Source organism: Pongo abelii, chromosome X, assembly GCF_028885655.2.
Source record: "Pongo abelii isolate AG06213 chromosome X, NHGRI_mPonAbe1-v2.0_pri, whole genome shotgun sequence".
NCBI lineage: Eukaryota > Metazoa > Chordata > Mammalia > Primates > Hominidae > Pongo > Pongo abelii.
This window is the reverse complement of record NC_072008.2, coordinates 17,449,178-17,470,633: the sequence shown is the minus strand read 5'-3', so window position 1 is coordinate 17,470,633 and position 21,456 is coordinate 17,449,178. Positions and strand designations below refer to the sequence as shown.

Here is a 21,456-nt window from a genome sequence, read left to right as displayed (position 1 = left end):
AGCAGCCAGGTCCCCCGGGGGCTTTTCACGACCATTTTTTCAGACTTAACTGTAAAGGCGTCACACACCTCACGCCCAAAGTGAACTAAACGTTCAATCAAAACACAAGGCAGCCTTCGGTCTGCTTTGGCCTCAAAGATGTTTCACATATTTCTGATATGCTTGAAGGGAAAGGCTCAGACTAAAACATTCACCCCTCAATTCTCCAATCATGGTCATTTCAAACCAAACAGTGAGGGACCCTGTGGGGCTGAGGGTGCGGTGGGGGGGGTGGAATGTCGTACTATTCATTGAGTCCAGTATTTCAAACTCAGCAAGGGAGTCAGGGAAACTGAGCCTATGCCAGGGGGTTCAAAGAAAGTTTTAGAATTTGCTTGAGGCCTTTTAAACCCCCAAATCTACAAAGTTCTGTCTAGCTGGGGTTGCTCCATCTCAGATCAGACATCCAAGGCTCTGACAGCAGAACCACAAAAATAAACCCTCTCAGCTATGGATAGGAGGGCCTCCCCACTTCTTTGTCTCTTGTCCTTCCGAGGAAGTTCTGCCTTGCCTAGATTTTCCATGAAACCTTGATAGTAGGGGCACTTACAGAAGGCAACTCCCGATAACTCTAAGGCTAATCCAACCAAGTGATTAAAGAACTCATCACTCTTCCTCCTCCACTGTTTCCCCAAGGAAAGGATGCAATTTGAAAATCCAAGAGGATTCTCCTCACAGAGGAAGAGCTGAAGCAGTGCCAATAAAGATTCTGATGTCAAACGCCAATTACACAGAGTTTGCAAGTGATTTGAAACATGGCTTTGTGAAGAGGCACTGTCTGTGAATCAAAAGGCCCCACAACTATGCTCCAATTTTTTTTTAAAGCTGGGGTGATTCCTTTTAAGTAGATCGGGTTTCCACTATTTTAGGCACCAGAACTTTGTTATTAAACATCAGTGATAATCTTTTACATTACAGAAAAACAGATCAAAGCTTTTGCTTGGTGTAGATCAGAAAGTCAAGGTACAGCAAGGAATAAGAACAGTCATTGTCACAGCCTTGAAATGTCTTATTGAGGAAGAAAGTTTTGTAAAACTTCAAGGAAAGAAGTTTTTAACCCAACAGAAATGTGCAGGTACATTCAGCAAAAGACAGGAACTAGAATATTCACAGCAGCATTATTCAAAATAGCCCACAATGGAAATTATCCAGATGCCCATACCATGGTATACTCATACAAAGGAATACTATACAGCAATGAAAATAAATGAACTACAACTACATGTAACAACATGAATGGATCATGAAATATAATTTTGAACAAAAAATCTAGATATAGAAAAGGCACATACTATATGATTCCAAAACAGGCCAATGTAATCTATGCTGTCAGAGGTCAGGATGATGGCTACCCTTGGGAAGGCAGGATCAGAAGAGAACATTGGCAGGATTTCTAGAGGGCTAAAAATGTTCTGTATCTTGTCCCAGGTACTAGTTTTAAAGCTGTGTTCAGTTTGCAAAAATTCATTGAGGCTGTACACACATGATTTGTGCACATTTGTTATTTGCATTATAATTAGGTTTTAAACATGTCACAAATCAATCTATATCATTTATATATGAAGAGGGAGAGAAAGGGAGAGAGGCAGAATGAATTCTTTTGGTAGCAACATTTCTCTAGAAACTGGAACTCTGCTAACAAGTTTTTATTTCCATTTGCTTACTCAAGGAAAGCTGTCACATGGCTTCCGGTCACACATAGGAATTCTGTATCTCTCAAAAAAGAAAACTCTGCAGTTTAGTACATCCTTTATTCAGAGAAGGAACATCAAATACTTTGGAGTAACTTTGTCATCTGCACATTTTCAGGAAAACTGGCCCTTTTTGCTCCCAGCACTGTACCTCTGTGTTAGTCATGGTTGGCTAACTGCTGTAACAAACATCCCCTAAATAAAAGTTTACTTGTTCCTCACATGAAATCAAATCAAGTACTGGCAGATAGCCTTTCATGTGGTGATTCAGGAACCCAGGCTCTTTCCATCTGGTGGCCCTACCATCCCTTAGGGCCTCGGAATCATCTGTTGAACCCTCTGCATGCAGCCAGCAGAGTGGGGAAGAAACAAACTACAGAAACAAACTACAGAGGGTTGTTTAGGAGCTTTTATATGGCCTTCCTACAATTGGAGCAATTATTACTTCCACATTCCATTGGACAGAACTCTGTCACATGGCTGCAACTAACTGCAAGGGAGGCTGGGAAATGTAGTCTAGCCATGCACCCAGGAGCAAAAGGGAAGGAGTTGGTGAACACCTAGGCATTCTCTGCCATGCCAGATCCATAATCTCCCCTCTGCTAGCTGTTCCATGCCTGATGTCTGACTACAAAGAGAAGACATGTCATTATAGGAGAGGATACCGTCATTATAGGAAAAGATACAGACGGTCTCACAAAGCAAAGGCATGGGTGCTTGCATTTCTACACCACCACTTCCGTGATGGCAAACATTCACATCCAGGCCTCCTCCACCCATCAGCAGAAGTACACTTTCCCCAAGAATGAGAGTGTCATGGCAGCCAGATGCTAAATTGTTCTTGCAGTGCTTCACAACGTGAGTTAGACGAGCCAAGTCAGAAAATGGGCAGCATTCTTCTCTTCCCATTTCACCATGCATCCAGCTGACCGGAGCATTTACACTGGTTCAGAAGTCACAGGGCTGGGTTTTATCCATTTTTATACCTACATCCTTTACCCAAGCCTCTTGATAATAATAATGATAAAACAACAACAAAAGTAGTACTATCAACAGTGTACACGTATTAGCCCATAGTATGTATACTGTGTATATGCCATACACTGCTGGCACTGTCCATGAATTAATCACTTGATCTATACAACTCTAAAAAATGAGTACCAATAGTATCTCCATTTCACAGATATGCAAACTGAGGTAAGAATTTGTCCAAGGTCACACAGCTGGTTAAGTGGTGGAACTGAGAGAATCAAAGACTGAGATATACTCTTAAGTAGAAAGTTTATTCAGGTTAGGAACGCAAGCATGTGATCATGACAAAACTCCAGTCCCTCAGAGAGCAAACCTTGAACCTAAGATTTAAAAATGCAAAGCTTGATCCAACCAGGCTGGCCGGGCCACAGAGAAGCACACAAAGGAAGTTGGAAAGACAGCAAAGCATAAATTGATAATTAAAAGAGGGTGTCTGTCTGTCTGTTTGTTTGTTTGTTTTAATTTTCCTTCCCACTCAACAGCCACTGAAACCTTTGAATTGACAAATCAATCAAGAAAACCCAGAAGGGCTTCAATTTTACATTTACAAGCCAATATTCTTAACAGCCTGCTCCACTCATTGTCTTGACTGAAATTTATTTGTAAGTGAATCCCATTTCTCATTATCATCTTCTACCCTATAACCAGCCTGAGATTCGCTGGTATTAGGATATGGGGCAAAGGGTTAAAATAAAGCCACACAAGAGGCAAGCTTACGCAATATATTTTTCTTCATGCAATTGGATTAGTTTTAATTAGCAAAGGCTAAAAGTTTGCCAGATGAGTACTGGGTGACATCTGATACCTGAGCAGGGTTCCAACATCTCTTTTCTCATACCAAAGGCATTTAACATAAGTGATACTGTTTGAAAATCTTCCAGGGAACCCTTCCCAATGTCTCTTCTAGGTTTTCCCACTTCTCCCCCACATTGCCCCAAACTTTGAAGCCTCTGTCTCTCCTGTTTGTGCAGCAGAAAGCCCTATGACTTCTCACATGGAAAAGGATTTCTGTGGTATTTATTCCTGCTGCACTTCATGATGCACTTCTTGAAGTTAATCTCTAGAATCAAACTCTGAATAAACATGCGCCATCTTGTAAATGAATCACTTCAGGGGTGGGGAGGGGGTGGGCTGAGGTAGCAGAACTCTGACACAAAATTTAAAAGGAAAATAAAGCTTTCCTCGCATTATTAAAATATAAATACAGGCTCAAGGAACAGAGTCCAGATGTAGACTGGAGAGAAACATAAATATTGATGTTATATTCTAATGAACATTAGATCTCACGGGCTGTCATCTGTCCTCACAGCTACTACCTCTTCCTTCCCTTAGATTTCTAGTAGGAAAAATCAAGAGTAACCGAACTCTAGAATAGGGCTTCTTATTTCACAAATCTGAATGCACTTAGGACAGTCATAAATCCAATTCTAAGCAATTTTGTCCTCCATCCAGGCTTCGAGCATCAGCATGAGCTGAAAACACAGTTTGCAAATCAGTATTTCCTGCTACTTAGAAATGTACCAGAGAGTATCAAGGTCTTTTTTTTTCATGTTTTTTAAAAATGTTATTTTAGCTTTATCGTAGAAAAGGCTCCTACTGGCCAGGCGCGGTGGCTCACGCCTGTAATCTCAGCACTTTGGGGGGCCGAGATGGGCAGATCACTTGAGGTCAGGAGTTCGAGACCAGCCTGGCCAACATGGCCCATGTCTACTAAAACTACAAAAATGAGCTGGGCATGGTGGCAGGCACCTGTAATTCCAGCTACTTGGGAGGCTGACACAGGAGAATTGCTTGAACCCAGTGGGCGGAGGTTGCAGTGAGCTGAGATTGCACCACTGTACTCCAGCCTGGATGACAGGGCGAGACTCTGTCTCAATAAATAAATAAATAAATAAATAAATAAATAAATAAATAAATAAGAAAATAAAAGGCTCCTACTTCTAAGTTACCCCTGGGGCCTCTGAGGCTAGATTTCTATCCTTGTCAAAAACCTGATTCTCCCTAAAATCCAGCACAATGATGTCATAAACAGCCCAACACCATCAGACCAAAAGTGAGGAAACTCCACTGTTTCAATTTGTCTTGGATATCTTATAACTGGAATCACTAATTCTTAGTCTTGGTTGAAAGCCCAGAAGCCCCCCATGGAATTATCTTCTTCTGTGACCATATTCATACAACAACCTTGGTAGGGGATAGTGTTAGGCTATCAGAGTTCAAATACTGCTTTCCTACCTGAAAGTAGTATTACCTGTCTGGAGTGAGGAGAATTGTCTCTATCTTAATAGGGGTGTGTGTTATGCAGGTGGATACAGCTGTTAAAACTCATCAAGATCTGTACATTTCACTGCAGGTAAATTATATCTTGATTTTTTAAAAAGAGTATTAGTTAGGACACTTTTTAAATTTTTCCAAGACAGCAGATTAATCAACAAGACCGTAGGAGAAGTGCCTACTTCCTCAACATTCAATGGTTTTGCAAAAGTCTGGAGCAAGTCCGGCAGAGTAAGAGGGGAGAGGAGGGCTTTCTTGTTCTTTTCAATGTTGTACCCTTCTGTATGAGTTGCATGTCTAGCCCCAAACATGAAACAACCATCAACAGCTCTACTTCTCAATACTTTTACCAGACCACCACTGTCTCTCACCAGGATTACTGCAAAAGCCTCCTACTTGGTCTCCTGGCTTCCACCCCTCTTGCCTCTCCCGCAGTCTCTTCTTGCCACAATACCCAAAGTGATCCTATTAAATTCTAAATCAATCATGTTTCTCCTGGGCTTAAAAGCCTTCAATGACTACCCACTCCACTCGGAGCAAAAGGCAAAGTCCTCACAATGGCCTGCTAGACCCTAGGTGATCCGCCCCACTGCCATTTCTCCTTGCTGGCCTCTTATCCTCATACTCTCCTCCTTGCTAACTCCTCACCCACCACACTGGCCTCCTTGCCATCCCCGGATCACACCAGGCATGCTCTCACCTCAGGGCCTTTGCACTAGCTCTGTTTCTCTCCACTGGAACACTCTTCCTCCAGCAGTCTATGTAATTTACCCTTACCTCTTTCCAATCTTTGCTCAAATGCCACTTCCTCAATGAGGCTCACCTGACCACCCCATTTAAAATGGTAACCCCACCCCAAATCTCTGGATCACCTTCACCTTGCTCTAGTTTCTTTTTGCCCACAGCACTTACTACCTCCTAACATGTTTTGTAATTTCGTCAAATGTATTGTGTTTATTATTTAGGATTTGTCTCTCTCCATTGAAACATAAGGTCCTGGTAACTTTTTGTTTACTGATGAAACTCAAGGGCCTAGAATTGTGACTGCTGTGTAATAAATGAATGAATCTGGATAATAAGATTATTGGTCAATTTTTTCTCTACTTTTCTGCATAACAAAAAGAAGCCACAACAACAACAACAACAACAAAGAACCTTAATAGACATCTTTGACCATGCAGAGACACACAGCATTGCTCGGTCAGCTGTATACTTTACCCTGAGCTAGCACTTCACAGATTCAGGCACAGGTTTTCACCTACTTGAAAGAAATTAGCACATACCTCCTACTCTGTCTGATCCAATTATAGTATCAATAAAACAGCCAATAATAGCCAATAATTATCAGAGGCTAACCATGTGCAAGGCACAGTTCTCAGTGCCTGCACACCTTGACTTTCTTAGTTTTGTCAACAACCTGATGCAATCAATACTGCTTTTATCTCCATTCCATAACAGATGAAGAAAAAAAAATTCAGTAAATTGTCCAGAGTCATACAGCTTTGAAGGAGTGGAGCTGGGATTTGAACCCACGTAGTTCAGCTTCAGAGTCTACTCTCTCAACCACATACTCTCTTGCTTCTCAACAATTAGTTAAACCAGACACTTGCCAATGTTACTCAAACTGAGCCTCAGCAAATGCCAAAAGGTCATGAATTTCAACCTTTCCTTGAGGAATAGAGAACAAGGACATCCAGGTACCTTAAAAGAAAGGAAGAGAAAAGCACTCTGACACTCTAGAGTCAGAGAAATGAACTGTAAGACCCACAGAGTTCCCCTGTAGTCCAACATTACAGTTTTTCTGTGACCAACATGCCAAAGCAGATTTCCCCCAAATAAACCCCTTACCCATTACATACAAGAAAATTAAAATGGCCCCTCTGATTGCTGGAATTGAGTCCAGTTTGAGCCAGATTAACCTCATTTCCCTTTTGAGTTGGGTAATTACACCGGGAGATCAAAAGAATGCTACAGACATATGGTATCTTGATTTCAGCAAACCACTTAACAGTTGCTCGTGATGATAGATATTGTGAGTAAGGTGGAGAAATGTGATTTGAACAGGAAGGTAGAGGAGTGCACCTGTGGCTGCTGCAACAATGATACCCAGAGAATGTTGATTAATCTCAACTTGGAGAAACATTGCTAGTACTGCCTGCCAGTGGGCTCCGGCCTTGAATCCATCTGAACAATAATTTTATCAAAGATGTGGGTGATAGCCTAGAATCTTGTTCATGGTGTATGCAGAGAGCAAAATGCTGTGAGCAGTAGCTGACACATTGAATCAAGATTTTAAACCATCACCACTGATTGGAAATGAAAGAGCAAAGCAAGCAAGATTCAGTTTAACAGAGACAATGGGAGACTCTTGTGAAATTTAAGTTCAAAACACCAACTGCACACATGGAATAAAGAAAACCTCATGTTAAAAACTGCCACTATAAAGGAAGGGAGTTTTCTGGGCCATAAGAGCATTTTTACACCAACAGTGTCATGCAATGGTTAAAACAAGGACCACATTAGGGACATTCTTTTTTTTTTTTTTTTTTTTGAGACAGAGTTTTGCTCTTGCTGCCCAGGCTGGTGTGCAATGGTGCAATCTCGGCTCACTGCAACCCCTGCCTCCTGCGTTCAAAGCGATTCTCCTGTCTCAGCCTCCCGAGTGGCCAGGATTACAGGCGCATGCCACCACGCCCAGCTAATTTTTGTATTTTTTAGTAGAGACGGGTTTTCACCATGTGGGTCAGGCTGGTCTTGAACTCCTGACCTCAAGTGATCCACCTGCTTCAGCCTCCCAAAGTGCTGGGATTAGAGGGATGAGCCACTACGCCTGGCCTGGGACATTCTTATAAAGAAAGGAATAGGCCCATTTGTGCCCTGCACCTGTGGTAGAGGACAACCAGAGTGGGAATGGCCTGGAAACTTGGCATTAGGAAGCCTGGTTGAAGGAATTGAAGCTGTTTTACCTGGGATGAAGAAAGCTTAGACAGTGCCATAACAGTAACCTCCAGACCCTTAAAAGATGTTCTAGAAAAGCAGTTATAGGTAGATTCCGTATGACATGAGACACCAGAACAAAGATGAAAAGGCTTGCATTACAAAAAGACAGATTCACTCTCGATGTTTGAGAATGGGAGCTATCCAGCAATACAATTGGGGCAGGGGTGGCCACTTCCCACTCCCTGGAGTCTCAGAGGGCATGGAAACAAGATGAGCTGCCATTTGGGACATCTTAAAAAAGATTTCCACTCTGGGTGAGAAGTTTGATTCTATGGGTACTAAGGTCTTTCCCAACTCTACGATTCCAAAATTCTAGGACTCTTGTTAAATTAACTTTATTCTTGGTTAATTTCACTTTGAAGGATGTAGGCACAGATATCTTTAGATCCAGCAATTACACTTTTAAGAAACCATTCTTAAAAATTCATACATATAAGCAAATATATATATGGAAACTGTTTATATGAGATTTGTCTACAATAACTAAAACCAAGAAAATGCTACCATATGGGTAAAAGGTGGTTAAATGCTTTGAGCAGGTTTGTGCAGGGGAATATTATGTAGTGTTTTTAAAAACTGAGGAGCAACCTCATGATTTGAGATGTCACATGTCTGTCACCAATTAAGCTTAGAACATATAAAAATGAAAACAAAAAATAATAATTAAGTAAAAATTTTTTCTGGATATAGTCTTACTCTGCCACCCAGGTTGGTATGCAGTGGCATGATCTTGGCTTACTGCAACCTCCACCTCGTTGATTTAAGCGACCCTCCCATCTCAGACTCCTGAGTAGCTGGGACTACGGGCACATGCCATCATGCCCGGCCAATTTTTGTATTTTTTGTAGAGATGGGGTTTCACCATGTTGCCCAGTCTAGTCTCGAACTCCTGGGTTCAAGCAATCCTCCCATCTTGGCCTCCCAGAATTAAGCAATTTTTTAGCACATGAATGCCCAGGTCCTCAGACTACTCATTCAATACAGCAAACCTCATGTACATTAATGGATTGAGAGACGTCAGAAACAAAACTTGAACATACCTGTTTTAGTCATTCACAAAAATAGACAGTTTCCCTGCCCTCTGGGCTTAGTCTGGTAGGTGGGCTCTCCAAAACTTTGTTTCAACAAATTTCAACCCCAGAATGAGATCCTTGCATTCAGGAACCATTCCTACCTCATTATTTTTGTTTCCACTTGTTATTAAGATAGGATTCATGAAGAATTCTTGATGCAAGAAAAACTTTCAGGAATTTTTGTGATTGTTTGTTCCAGTCTTACTCCTCCTATGATTTTTTAATAGAATGTCCCTCAAAATCTTGTGCCCCACAATTTTTAATAAAGCAAAAAGAAATTAAGCTGAACCATCAAATAAAATTCCAACTACATTTAAAATTGTCCTTGACCCTAAAATTTCAAAATGTCATACAAAATCAGTGAATCTTCAAGACTCTGGGACTAACATGGGACAATAGGAGAGACTTTTATATGTCATTGCCTTTTAAAAGTAATGCCCATTAAAACTAGACTAGAAGTGCTGAGACTGAAGACGTTTCTGAGAGTTTATGTGGACTTTACACTGTCCTGATGGCATTGTGTAGAAAAGGCCTCCACACACAGAAGAAAGAAATCTTTATCATTATCATCTTAGTAATATCAGTCCAACAGAATCTCAAGGATTTCTCAGATAAAGTAATTCAGGAGTTTTGATTTAAAAGCCCAATCCAGTATAACAAGAAAAGTCTAGAAAGAAATGTGATGCTGTTACTGGTTATGAGGAAATTACAACCATGAATTATTAAACCCTTGAAAGATTGTGTTCTTCTCAGCTGTTCTGTGATGGGTTTCAAAGCAGCTTTCAATGAAGCTGTTAGGATCTCATAATGCCTCACAGAAGCTCACTGAGCAGGGCCAGGAGGAAAAGAAACTTAACCACAATTACAGAAACATCCAAGAGAACACATTAACCAAACTGTGAAGGTTTTTTACAAGTGGTAGAGTGAACAGAAAGGGAAGGAAAAGCAGGACCATCCTTCCAAAACCAGAATGAGCCCATGATCAGTGTTGCCACACCAACCCAAAATGATCAATTCACCCAATATATTACCTCCTGCTTCCTTTCAGAGGTTAGCAGTTTCTGTGTCTGCTCTGGCTGAAAATTATCTCTCTCAAATAGGTAGTTTGGATCTCCTGGGGCTGTCACTTATGCATTCCAAAGGGCAATAAACAACACTCTCAAAGGCTTGTCAATAGAACATGGAGAAATTTAGGGGGTATGTCTTCATTATCATAGATTTGAGTTCCTTTTGTTACCCTTCTCACTGCTGAAGCACTGAAGCTCTCCCATGCCAAGACAGGGATTCAAACTGTGCATCCACTAATGGTAGTAACAGCTATTTCCAGACCCACTGATATGGTTTGGCTCTGTATCCCCACCCATATCTCATGTTGAATTATAATCCCCAATGTTGGAGGAGGAACATGGTGGGAGGTGACTGGATCATGGGGGCAGATTCCCCACTTGCTGTTCTAGTGATAGTGAGTGAGTTCTCTTGAGAGCTTGTTGTTTAAACGTGTGTAGCACTTCCCCATTCGCTCTTGCTCTCTCTCCTGCCACCATGTGAAGATGTGCTTGCTTTCTCTTTTCCTTCCGCCATGATTGTAAGTTTCCTTAGGCCTTCCTGGCCATGGATCCTGTACAGCCTGCAAAACTGTGAGTCAATTAAACCTCTTTTCTTTATAAATTACCCAGTCTCAGGTAGTTTTTTTATAGCAGTGAGAGAACAGACTAATACACACACCATAGAGTGTTCTGGGAGGAGCTGGGGGTGTGGCTAATATAATAATCCTGGGCTAAATAGTTTAAGGAAAAAGAGTGAGAAACTTCATCTCTACCATACCCCCAGCCCTAGGTCTTTGCCTTCACAGTTTAAAGATTAAATAGATTGTCTTGGTTGCAGTTCCCCCATAAGTAGACCCTATGACTGCAAGTACAGGTTTGAGTGCAAGTAGTTTATGTGGGAGGTGACTCCAGAAACACCCATAGGTGATTGAAGAAGTGAGACGGAGGAAGGAAGACAGCAAAGATAGGATGTGTCATCAAATAAGTCATCACTGTGGGTAACTGGAGCTCAGTCCTACTTGAGAATTCTGAGAAATGGTGGAGAAAATGCTGCAGAGTTCTCCTATCCAAGGAGTAATGGCACTGGTGCATTCATCCACCAACTCCCTGTCCATATTTGGTTGAGTGCTGCTTCTGAGGCATTAACCTGCTGGCACCTCTGGCCTTCCCAACAAGCAAGGCCAAGCATGGTCCATAAGCCAGTACAAAACAAAAGTTCCAGGCAGAGTTACGGGAGTTTGCAGTAAGTAGCCTTCAGCATGAGAGATGACAGCTAAAGGAATATAGATAGGGCACCAGCAATGTCTACCGTACAGAATGAAAAAAGCTAAGATAAAGGTGAGCACAGAGTTCTAGAAAAGTCATAGGTGGGGGAGGTAACAAAAGTGTCACTGCAGTACAATGGGGAAATGATGGTCCTTTCAATAAGTGGCAGTAGGCCAATTGTGCATCCATATTTGGGAAAAAAGTAATCTTGAGCCTTACCTCACACCATTTGCAAATATCAATTCCATATGAAACATGGATCTAAATGACAAAGGCAAAACAAAAAATTTCTAGAACTTCTGAGATATCTTCATGACCTCGAGGTTGGTGAATAATTTGTTTAAGAACAAACAGAAGAGAACACAAAAACACACTAACCATAAAGAAAAGGATTGATAAACTGGACTATACAAAAATAAGAACTTCTGCCCTCAAAATATAACACTAAGAGAGTGACAAGGCAAGCCACAGAGTAAGAGAAGGTATTGGAAATACATACAGCTGACAAATGACTCATATTCAAAATACGTAAAAGACATCTGTAAGACAGTAAGAAAAGGTGCAAAGAACCTTACTGAAAAATGAGCAATTACCTGGGTGATGAAATAATTTGTATACCAAACCGCCACGACACATGATTTACCTATATATCAAGCCTGCACATGTACCCCAAACCTAAAATAAAAGTTAAAAAAGAGAGAGAAAAGAGAAATAAAAATGAGCAAACATCTTGAACAAGTAATCCACAAAGGAGAATATCTAGGTAGTTAAAAATTATATAAAACGGTGTTCAGTCTCACAAGCCATTAGAGAAATGCAAATCAAAACCAGTACGAGATTTCATTACACATCCACCAAAGTGGCTACAATTTAAACATCAATACCAATATCAGTGAGGATGTGGAACAACCAGAACTTTCATATACTTCCAGGGTTATAAATTGGTACAACCAGTGTAGAAAATTGTTCAGCCAAACAAATCATCCCCTTTGATCCAGCAATTCCTCTTTTAGATACATACCAAATAACTGTGTATACATAAGCTCATCAAGAAGCATGTAGAAAAAATTGTTCACGCAATAGCTCCCAAATGGAAACAACCCAAATGTCCATCATCAGGAGAATGGATCAAGAAATTGTGGTATGTACACACAATGGAATTTTATTCAGCAATGAGAATGAACAATCAGCTATATATGCAATAAGATGAAAAAATCTTACATACGTAATGTTAAGTGAATAATGCTAGAAAGAAGTATATATGATTTCACTTATATAAACTTCAAAAACAAGAACATCTAATTGATAAGGGTAGAAATTGGGAAAGTTGTTACTTTTGGGAAGGGGGATATTGACTAAAGGTGGCTTGAAGGGAGGGGAGGATGTTTCAGGTGGAGTAACATTTTATTTCTTGATCTGGGTGGTGTTTACATGAGCTGTTCACTTTGTGAAAATCAACCAAGACGAACACTTATGGTCTGTGTGCTTTTCTGTGGGAATGTTAAACTTTAATATAAAATTTATTTTAAAACTCAGTAACTAAATAAATCAACAGCAACCAAAATGCCAGCAACATTAAAATGTCTAAAGATGAACATCCTGGAATCAAGGCCCATGAAGTACTTCCAAAGTCTCAGGTTTCAGTGACTGAAAAGTTGGACTCTTCGAATTGATGACCATCAGTCTCAGAAGGCTCTCAACACAGTGAGATCATCTCAATACACTTCCTTAATGCCTTCATGTTCCCTCCCTGAGACAACTTATTAACACCCTCTCTTCTCTCTTCACATTGCCAACACTCTCAGCTGATGACCTCACCCCATACTTTACAGAGAAAATAGATCCCCTTATAGAAGAATACCCCATCCCACCACCAGCAGTTCACCAGCCCACCTGCCTCCCTGCTCGTATCCTTCAGCTTCCCTCCGGGGGCCATGGATGAAATGGTGCTCTCATCTCATCCCCTCTCAGCTTCTCAATGATATCCATAATTATTTAGTTCTCTCTCCCAGGATCATCAATTCACCCATCTCTTGGAATCTGAACATGCCTAAAATATCAATACCTTTTAAGACATTTTTCCTTGATACTGTATTCCCTTCCAGCCACTGCTCCATTTCTCCACTCCCCTTCAGAGCGAAACGCCTTACAAGAGTTGTCTGTAGAGCTGGGTGCGGTGGCTCACGCCTGTAATTCCAGCACTTTGGGAGGCATGAGGACTGCTTCAGCCCAAGAGTTCGAGACCACCCCGGGTAACATGGCGAAACCCTGTCTCTACGAAAAAAAACAAAATTAGCCTAGCATAGTGGTGCACACCTGTAGTACTAGCTACTTGGGGAGCTGAGATGGGAGCCTGGGGAGGTCAAGGCTGCAGTGAGTCATGATCAAGTCACTGCACCCAGTCTGGGTGACAGAGTGAAAAAAAAAAAAAAAAAGCTGTCTGTAGTTGCTATTTCCTCTCCACCTCTCCTATTCTTTCTCCAACACCTCTGATTTGGCGTTCATCTCTACCCCTCCAATAAAATGGCACCTCTCAAGGCCACTAATTAATTACAAGTAACCAAACTCAATAGCCTCTTCTCAGTGCTTATCTTCCTCTCAGAAGCACTTGACCAAGTTGACTTCTCCCCAGTTCTGGAAACACCTCCTGGCTTGCACCATACTACACTCTTCTGATTTTCCTTCTAGCTTTCTGGCTGTCCTTTCTCAGCCTTTCTCCTTCCCTGTGAAGCTTTCAAAGTTGGACTGCCCTGGGCTAAGTCCTGGCCTCCTTTTCTTTACTATCTCCACTGTGTCTAGCTCCAAGGCTTCACAAACTGTCTCTATGCTTAGGTCTTACATTCACATCTCCAGCCTGGACCTCTCAACTCACACATGTAATTATGTAAGACACATCAGGTATCTCAAACTTAACATGGCTCAAATATAAAACTATTGATTCCATTCCCTCCACAAGAAAATATTCACTCTCCCACTAGCCTTCCCCATTTCTACAAACGGTAATACATTCTACAAGTTATTATTATTACTATTATTTTGAGACGAAGTCTCACTCTTGTTGCCCAGGCTGGAGTGCAATGGCACGATCTTGGCTAACTGCAACCTCTGCCTCCCGGGTCCAAGCATTTCTCCTGCCTCAGCCTCCCAAGTAGCTGGGATTACAGGTGCCTGCCACCACGCCTGGCTAATTTTTGTATTTTTAGTAGAGACGGGGTTTCACCATGTTGGCCAGGCTGGTCTCGAACTCCTGACCTCAGGCGATCTGCCCGCCTCAGCCTCCCAAAGTGCTGGGATTACAGGCGTGAGCCACCGTGCCCAGCCACATTCTACAAGTTATTTAAGCTTTTCAAGCAAAAACAACAAACTAGGAGTCATCCTTAATTATTTTTTTCTCACACCCTGTACCCAATCAAATCAGTTAAGTCCTGGCAATCCTATTTCCAAAATGAATTCAGAATCTAACCACTTCTCACCGTCTCTACAGCTACATCCCTAGTCCTAGCCACCATCACCAGTCACAATGTCTAACTGGTTTACTAGCCGCCAGACTTGCCTCCAGAGTGACTCTTCCAAAGTGTACATCAGATCATGTTGCCCCTGCAAGAAGCCCCCCAGCCTGTCTCAGGGCAACAGGAAGCAGCTGTCCAAGGATGAAATAGCAAGCAGATTATGCAGGGGAATAGTGACCAGGTGACAAGGATATACAGGGGGTGTGAAGGCACCCTCAAAGGAAGAGAAAAAAGAGTAAGGTTTACTTTTAGGCTTCCTCTCCCTTTCAAACTCCCCTAGGCCTGAGCAATACTAAAGGGAGATAGATGCATAATGCAGCTGATGCCACTGATGACCTACCCACAGCTACTTTGCCCTCCCCCAGAGGACCTCTGTCAACATTCCTGTGCACATCATAGGCTTTTTGCATCTCTCTACCTGGCCCTGGGAGCATGCTGGGACTACATGTGGGGCAAGACCCAGAAGCCATGGAGTTCATGCTCCAGGTGCTACCTTCCATCTGTGAGAAGAAGAAGCTGGTGCATAAATACTCCAGCTTCTTTAATCATTAGTGGAACACATTTGAGGTGTGTGCTCAGAGGGTCGCCAGCTGGATTGAACCCCAGTTGCCCACAGGGCTAACCAGCTTACACGGTGTACTGGCTTTCCTCTTTCCTCCCTTTCCTGTCTCACTTCCCTATCCTCTCTCTGTGCTTCCCGGGAACCCTTCCCAAATAAGTTAATTGCATTGAAATCCTTGTCTCAGGCTCTGCATTCTAGGAAACCTAAACCAAGTGTGTTTTTTCTCCCAAAGGTAATGCCTTTTATGACATCAAACAAGAACAATGCCATCCCAAATTTAAATGAACAAGAGAAGAGAGAGATCTGGACATAAAGTGTGGAGATAGCATTTTAGAAAATAAAATTTAAAATAATAGGAGATTTTAAATCTATCCCAGGTAGAAATCAGCCCCATCTTTATTATTCATGTACAAATATGTATAGAGTACATATTCACCAACTATATGCACACACTCAAGATCCTCTCTTATTTCTACTAACTATTAGTTTGTACCCCAAACAGTTAAAAGGTCTTGAAAGAACTCTGATATGTTCCAGGTACATAACTGCCCACTGCTGCATCTAAAGAGAGAAAGAAGTGGGCACATTCTGCTCTGGCAGTGAGTTTCACTCGCGTGAAATCTAACTTAAGGAGAGGTGTGTCACACACACACACACACACACACACACACGGGAAATGTATGCACCACTCAACAGTCTGCAAAACTTCCCTCCAGTTCTTTGGAAGTGAAATCACCACTCCCACAACCGCACTCCCCAGATACCTGCGCTGTTGAAAGTGAAGGGCCTGTCCCTGCTGTGTGGTTTGGGGTAAAAAGGAGGCAGGATTTAAAGCGCTCATTTCAAGTCCCAAAAGTAAAATACGACTTGGCCTACGGCAGTCCTAATTCTTTCCAGAACTCATCCCCGGAATTGCCGTTTTAAACAACCAGTCATTAACCCAACTCCGGGTCTTTTATAGCTGCGAAAACCGATCGAGCACATCATTTATTCATTACGCTTATTACTATTGTTATTGCAGAAAAGCAGTGAATTCCCGGGACGGGGTTCAAAGGGTTTTTCGGAGGAGGAGGGGAAGAGGGAGAGAACACGCGGGCGGGCAGGGACCGCTAGGAGGCTGAGCTGGGCTGTGGGGCAGAGGTGCCCGGAAATCCCCAGGGAAGGATGCCTCCAAAGCGCCTCCGCCCCGCGCGCTCCTAGGCCACTGCGCACCGGCGCAGCTGCTGCAGCAACCGAGGAAGCTTCTTACGTAAGTCAGAGCCGCTGACATCACCTTCGCCGCGAGCGTCGCAGCCTGACTAGGCGCCAAAGGACCGTCGCGCCAACCCAGCGCCCCTGTCTACCTCCTGGGTCGTTCCTAAATGATTCTGCCGTCGCCAGATTTGGGCGATCCTGAGCCAAGGGGACTGCCCTCGGAAGGGAGATGACATAGAATGACTATTTATTGGGGGCCCTTGGGTGTCGTAAGAGCGAAGTCAACGCACAGCAAAGATGCCCAGGGGTCTCCCAGACTTCCTTCCTCGTCGTCTCCCTGCAGCCCGCCTAGCAGACTAGTTCATACCTAAGTCCACGTGCCAGTAAATTTGGGCGACAGTGCACCGGGGCGGAGGAAGACAGCCTGTGGGATCCTCTGGGGGCAGATGGCACAGAGCCATTTAGTAGGAACCCTGGGCTGTTCAGGGCAGAAAAGATGCCCAGGGGTCTCCTCGATCTCCCCGGGGCCCCTGACACTCCCCGCCTCATCTCTCCCTGACCCTCCCCGCGGCCCCTTCGGGCCACAAGGGTTTTCGGCAGAAGCACTACGGAGTTCAGTCTAGGAGGCGAGCAGCGCCACGCTACGTCGCACACGAGGGCAAGGCACAAGTTCGGAGCTCGGGGCAGCACCTGAGGTCACAGCGAGTGACGAAACAGCCGCGATGCTGCAGCAGTCTCAAAAGAACACTCACTACTCCTGGAACCCCCAACCCTGAACATGCATGGTGTGGGCTACAGGGCTCAGGGCTGGGCTTCTGGAAACCACAGGAGTTGCAACCCTCCTCCCTACCCCCCGTGAAGGACGTGAAAGGCGAGCCCCGGTGGTGAAGGACAGACCCTCTCTGCCTCCTGTGCTCCCATAAACGCTCGCTTTCTGCTCCTTCTCAGCCCACGCTGCCTGCGACTTCAGAGGTCGCCCTTTTAACTTTCCACTGTCCACGTCTGCATCACTGAATCGGGGTCCAGCCCAGCCACTCAGCCTCAGGAGGATTGGGGTGGGTCCCAGGGGATGGGAAGGGTGGGAAGGCGAGAGTAGTAAGGTGCAAGCTGCAACGGGCGGGACGCCGCGGGGCTGGGACTGCCGCTGCTGGGAAGGGCGCGAGGGTGCTGCGCGGAAACCCATAGCCTGGCGGGCGGACGGCGCGGGTACTCACGCACTGCCTCCTGCTTAGGGTCAAGCGTGCTGAGGACGCGCTGCACGCCGCCGAGCTTGCCCTGCAGCGCCCAGACGCGGCGGTGGGTGAGCTGGATGTCGCTCTCGAGCTCCTGGAAGAGGCTGCAAGCGTGCCGGGCCACGTCCGAGAGCTGCCGGAGGACACGGGCCAGAGCGGCGTTGCTGACCGCGCATAGGTCCAGCATGAGCAGCACGGCCGCCGCCGCCGCCGCCGAGGACGCCTCGCCAGCTGCGGGCGCCGCCTCCGGGATCCCCGCCGTGCTCTCCTCGCCAGCCACGGACGCCTCTCCGTGAGGCGGCAGAGTCTGGTCGGCCGGCGTGGGCAGTGGCGGCGGCGGCGGTGGCAGCCCTGAAGGTGCAGGGACCGCGCAGGCTGGCTCCTCTGGCCCTGGAGCCTCGACCTCGTCCAGGTCCCTCCGGCCGGGCGGCTGCAGGGGCGGCGGCGGCTCAGCGCTGCCTCCGCTCGCGTCCACTGCTGGGCCGGGCGCAGGGCGCCGCTGCCTGCACAGCCATTGCGGCTCCACGATCCGCTTGGCGAAAGGCATCCCGCGCAGCCAGGTGGCGACTTTCTGGTCTCCTCCGAGCGCCCCTGTGAGCTGGAGACCGGGCGCGCCCACCTGAGCAGGGAGGGGGCAGGAGTCCGGCAAAAGCGCGATCTGGCAGTCCGGATACGCAGGGGGCTTCTCTGCTCACCTGGCCTCCTCTTCCCCGCCCTCTCCCTAGCAAATCAGTCCAGCCAGTCCTCCTTTGGGTGCACCGTTCCCTGGGGAGGATGACAAGCGCCCCGCACAGAAATTTAGGGGTGCGCCTGGTCTCTTCTCACTTGCTTCCAACCAGGGTCGACTGGCTCAGCTCCATCGTTTCTGTGCTCGCCGTCGCCACCCCGGCCACTGCCGTCGCCGCCGCCTATATAAATGGGCGTGCGTGTGTCTGTGTGTGTGGGTGAGTGGGTGGGTGGGTGTGAGTGTGTGCGCGCGCCTCAGTTTGAAAGTACCCCGGCGCAGGCCTCTCCCCGCGCGCCCCTCGGCCGCTCCGGGGAGCGATTGCGCCCGGGATCTCTCTCCCTGGCTGGGCGGGGAGGAGGTTTCGGAAAGGCGCTCTGAAAACCCGGAGAGAGGAATCTGCCTCCAGCCCGGGCGCAGGAGGCCGCGCGGGGGTGACGGGGCGGACGCAGGGCGGGGGAGGCCGGGGCGAGGGGGGCGCAGCGCCCTGTGCGGCCGCTGGGAGTCACTGGTGGCCTCGCCGTGCTGGGCGCGTTCAGGCGCAAAGACACTTCCTCACATCCAAGGGGTTGGAATTGAGACTGTCAGCGTGGTGGGGGCGGGGAGTCCTCAAGTTGGGAGTAGGGGTGTGGGCAGTAAGCGCAGAGGGAAGAGGGTGGGGTATTGGGGATGCGGCAGATCTGGCGTGTTGGAGCAAGTTTTTCGCCGAATTCCAGCTCTGTACAAGACTTTTGGGTTCTTACAGGGAAAACTGGGCTGCTCCTCGGAGATCCCCTGGCTCTATGAACGCAAGGAGACAACTTGGGGAGGGCGAAGGGCGTAGGCGCATCTCCATGTGGCCAGAGCAGCCAGAGTGCTGTTTATACCCCTTCCCAGGCATCACGTGGCCCCCTGCTTTGGGCACGGGCTGTATAGAATATCATGAATGAGACCCAAACCACCAATGAGCAAAATCCCCAGAAAACTGCTTACGAAACTCATTGCACGTTGGGTGAGATAAACGGCATTACCTCCTCGTCACCCTACTGTGCTGATCACACACCGGATTTTTAAAGTTCTCCATCAGAGAGATGATGATTTACAGAGGAAGGGAAACTTTTCCCCTTCAGTTAACTGAAAGGTATAATTTCTAAAAAGGCATGCATTTTCGACTGCAGCAGGCTGCAGGCTGTATGCCGTCAGACTAAAACGTAAAAAGAGTTTGGTAAATGTTAATAAAACACGTGCTTTCATGCCTCCAAAAAGTATACTGTAAAAATATTTTTTATTTTAAAGCCACAAGCCAGATCTTGGGAATGCAGCCTCTTTTCGTGTTTCTAAAGAGAACATGGAAAAAATATGTTTTATGGCAACAATAAAGTCCTCCAGACCTGCGGTGGTGTCTCCTCTCCACCCTCTAAAGGCGGGAGAGGGAGGAGGCTCCAACAGTCAGCACTTTGGACTGGCCCACGCTTTGGTTTTAAAGGCTTCAACAAACCCTTGTCTTACTCTACAAAAAAAAAAAAAAAAAAAAAAACCAAAATTTTTGGCAAGGACATATCCTTGTTCATAAAAGATCCAGGCTGAGGCTTTAGGGGTAAAGGGCCATGATGTCTGCAAAGTACACATAAATGTTTCAGTAACAACAACAAGAAGAATGATGATAATAATAAAGATGTGTATGTATGAAGGGAGACAAAAAAACAAAATATGGCAAAATGTTCAAAATAGTCTAGGTTAAGGGCATATCAGGGTTCATTGTACATTTCTTGCAACTTTAAATTTGGTTTTCTTTCCAAATAAAAAATGAAAGAAAAGAATATTTTGGAACAAGGTCTTTTAAGGTTTGTTTTTTATCTCCCAAATCTGAAAAGCGTTGAGCTAGCTGTTTTTAAATTGAGCTTGACTTTTTAATACGTTCAAAATTCTGAACATGAGTTCTGCTGGGTAGGCAAGCCAGACACTTCTCCGTAAACACATGGAAGCATGGAGAACAATGAGGGATATTAAAGGCATCTGGTTAGCAAGCCTTGTGGCAACAGGCTGCCCTGCCTCTCACTCTCCCTTACCTAGCCCTGTCCTATTAATAGCAAGGGCGTCAGTGGAGTGGGCCCATCTGAGCATTGACAGGGGCAATGAATAAGTGGTGTGGGACTCTCACTCCTAAAGGGAGTTTCAGATTATTGGCAAGTTCCTTCCAGGGCTCCCAAAATAAGTGATCAGAAAGGAAGGGCAAAGGCCCAGGAGAGAAAGGGTTCAAGGGGGTAATTAAGCTAAAAAACAGGCCAGCTACCTTAGTGTGTGCCCCCAAGTGATCAGCTCAGATTCAAGCCGAGATTTCAAAATGATTCAAAGCACAGTTCAAGGATGCAAAAAGGAGTGCCCTCTTTGTAATCTCCTCGACTCTGTGTGCTAATGAAGCCCTTTGGTTAAAATTTTAAAAACCTTTAATTTTGGCTTTTGATCTCCTTCATTCTCGCTGTCCCCTCCCCTTCTTTTTGTGGTGGTCCCCAGTGACCTTTCCAAGACCACATTACATTTTTGTTTTATTTGGGGAGAAAGACACCCTCCTTCAAAGTCACCAAAACCAAAACTAATACAAATGATCATATTCATTGATACGGTTGGTTGATGTTTTCCCAGTCCTCTGTAAGATATGAATAAAGGTATCTTTAGAAAATGTAACGATTGTTTCACATTAGTGACACCATCTAAATAAAAAACTGCTAGCTTTGGGAAGGCAGCTTCAAGACAGCCTGCTGGCCCCATCCTACCCTTTTCCCAACTCAAGTCCCTCCCATGTGAATTACCCCCACACACACACCCCTACATACA

The 21,456-nt window shown here is 45.1% G+C and overlaps 1 protein-coding gene across 2 annotated transcripts in view; it reads right to left on the bottom strand.

The window, feature by feature from the left end:
- NHS (NHS actin remodeling regulator) overlaps window positions 1–19,021 on the bottom strand; it is a 370,153-nt gene extending 351,132 nt beyond the window's left edge. For both annotated transcript variants that reach the window (XM_002831427.6, XM_054544362.2), the window contains exon 1: window positions 17,901–19,021. In XM_002831427.6, coding sequence (XP_002831473.1) covers window positions 17,901–18,465 — 565 coding nt within the window. In that variant the 5' untranslated portion in view covers window positions 18,466–19,021. The remainder of the gene's footprint in view (window positions 1–17,900) is intronic.
- Window positions 19,022–21,456: the final 2,435 nt, after the last annotated feature.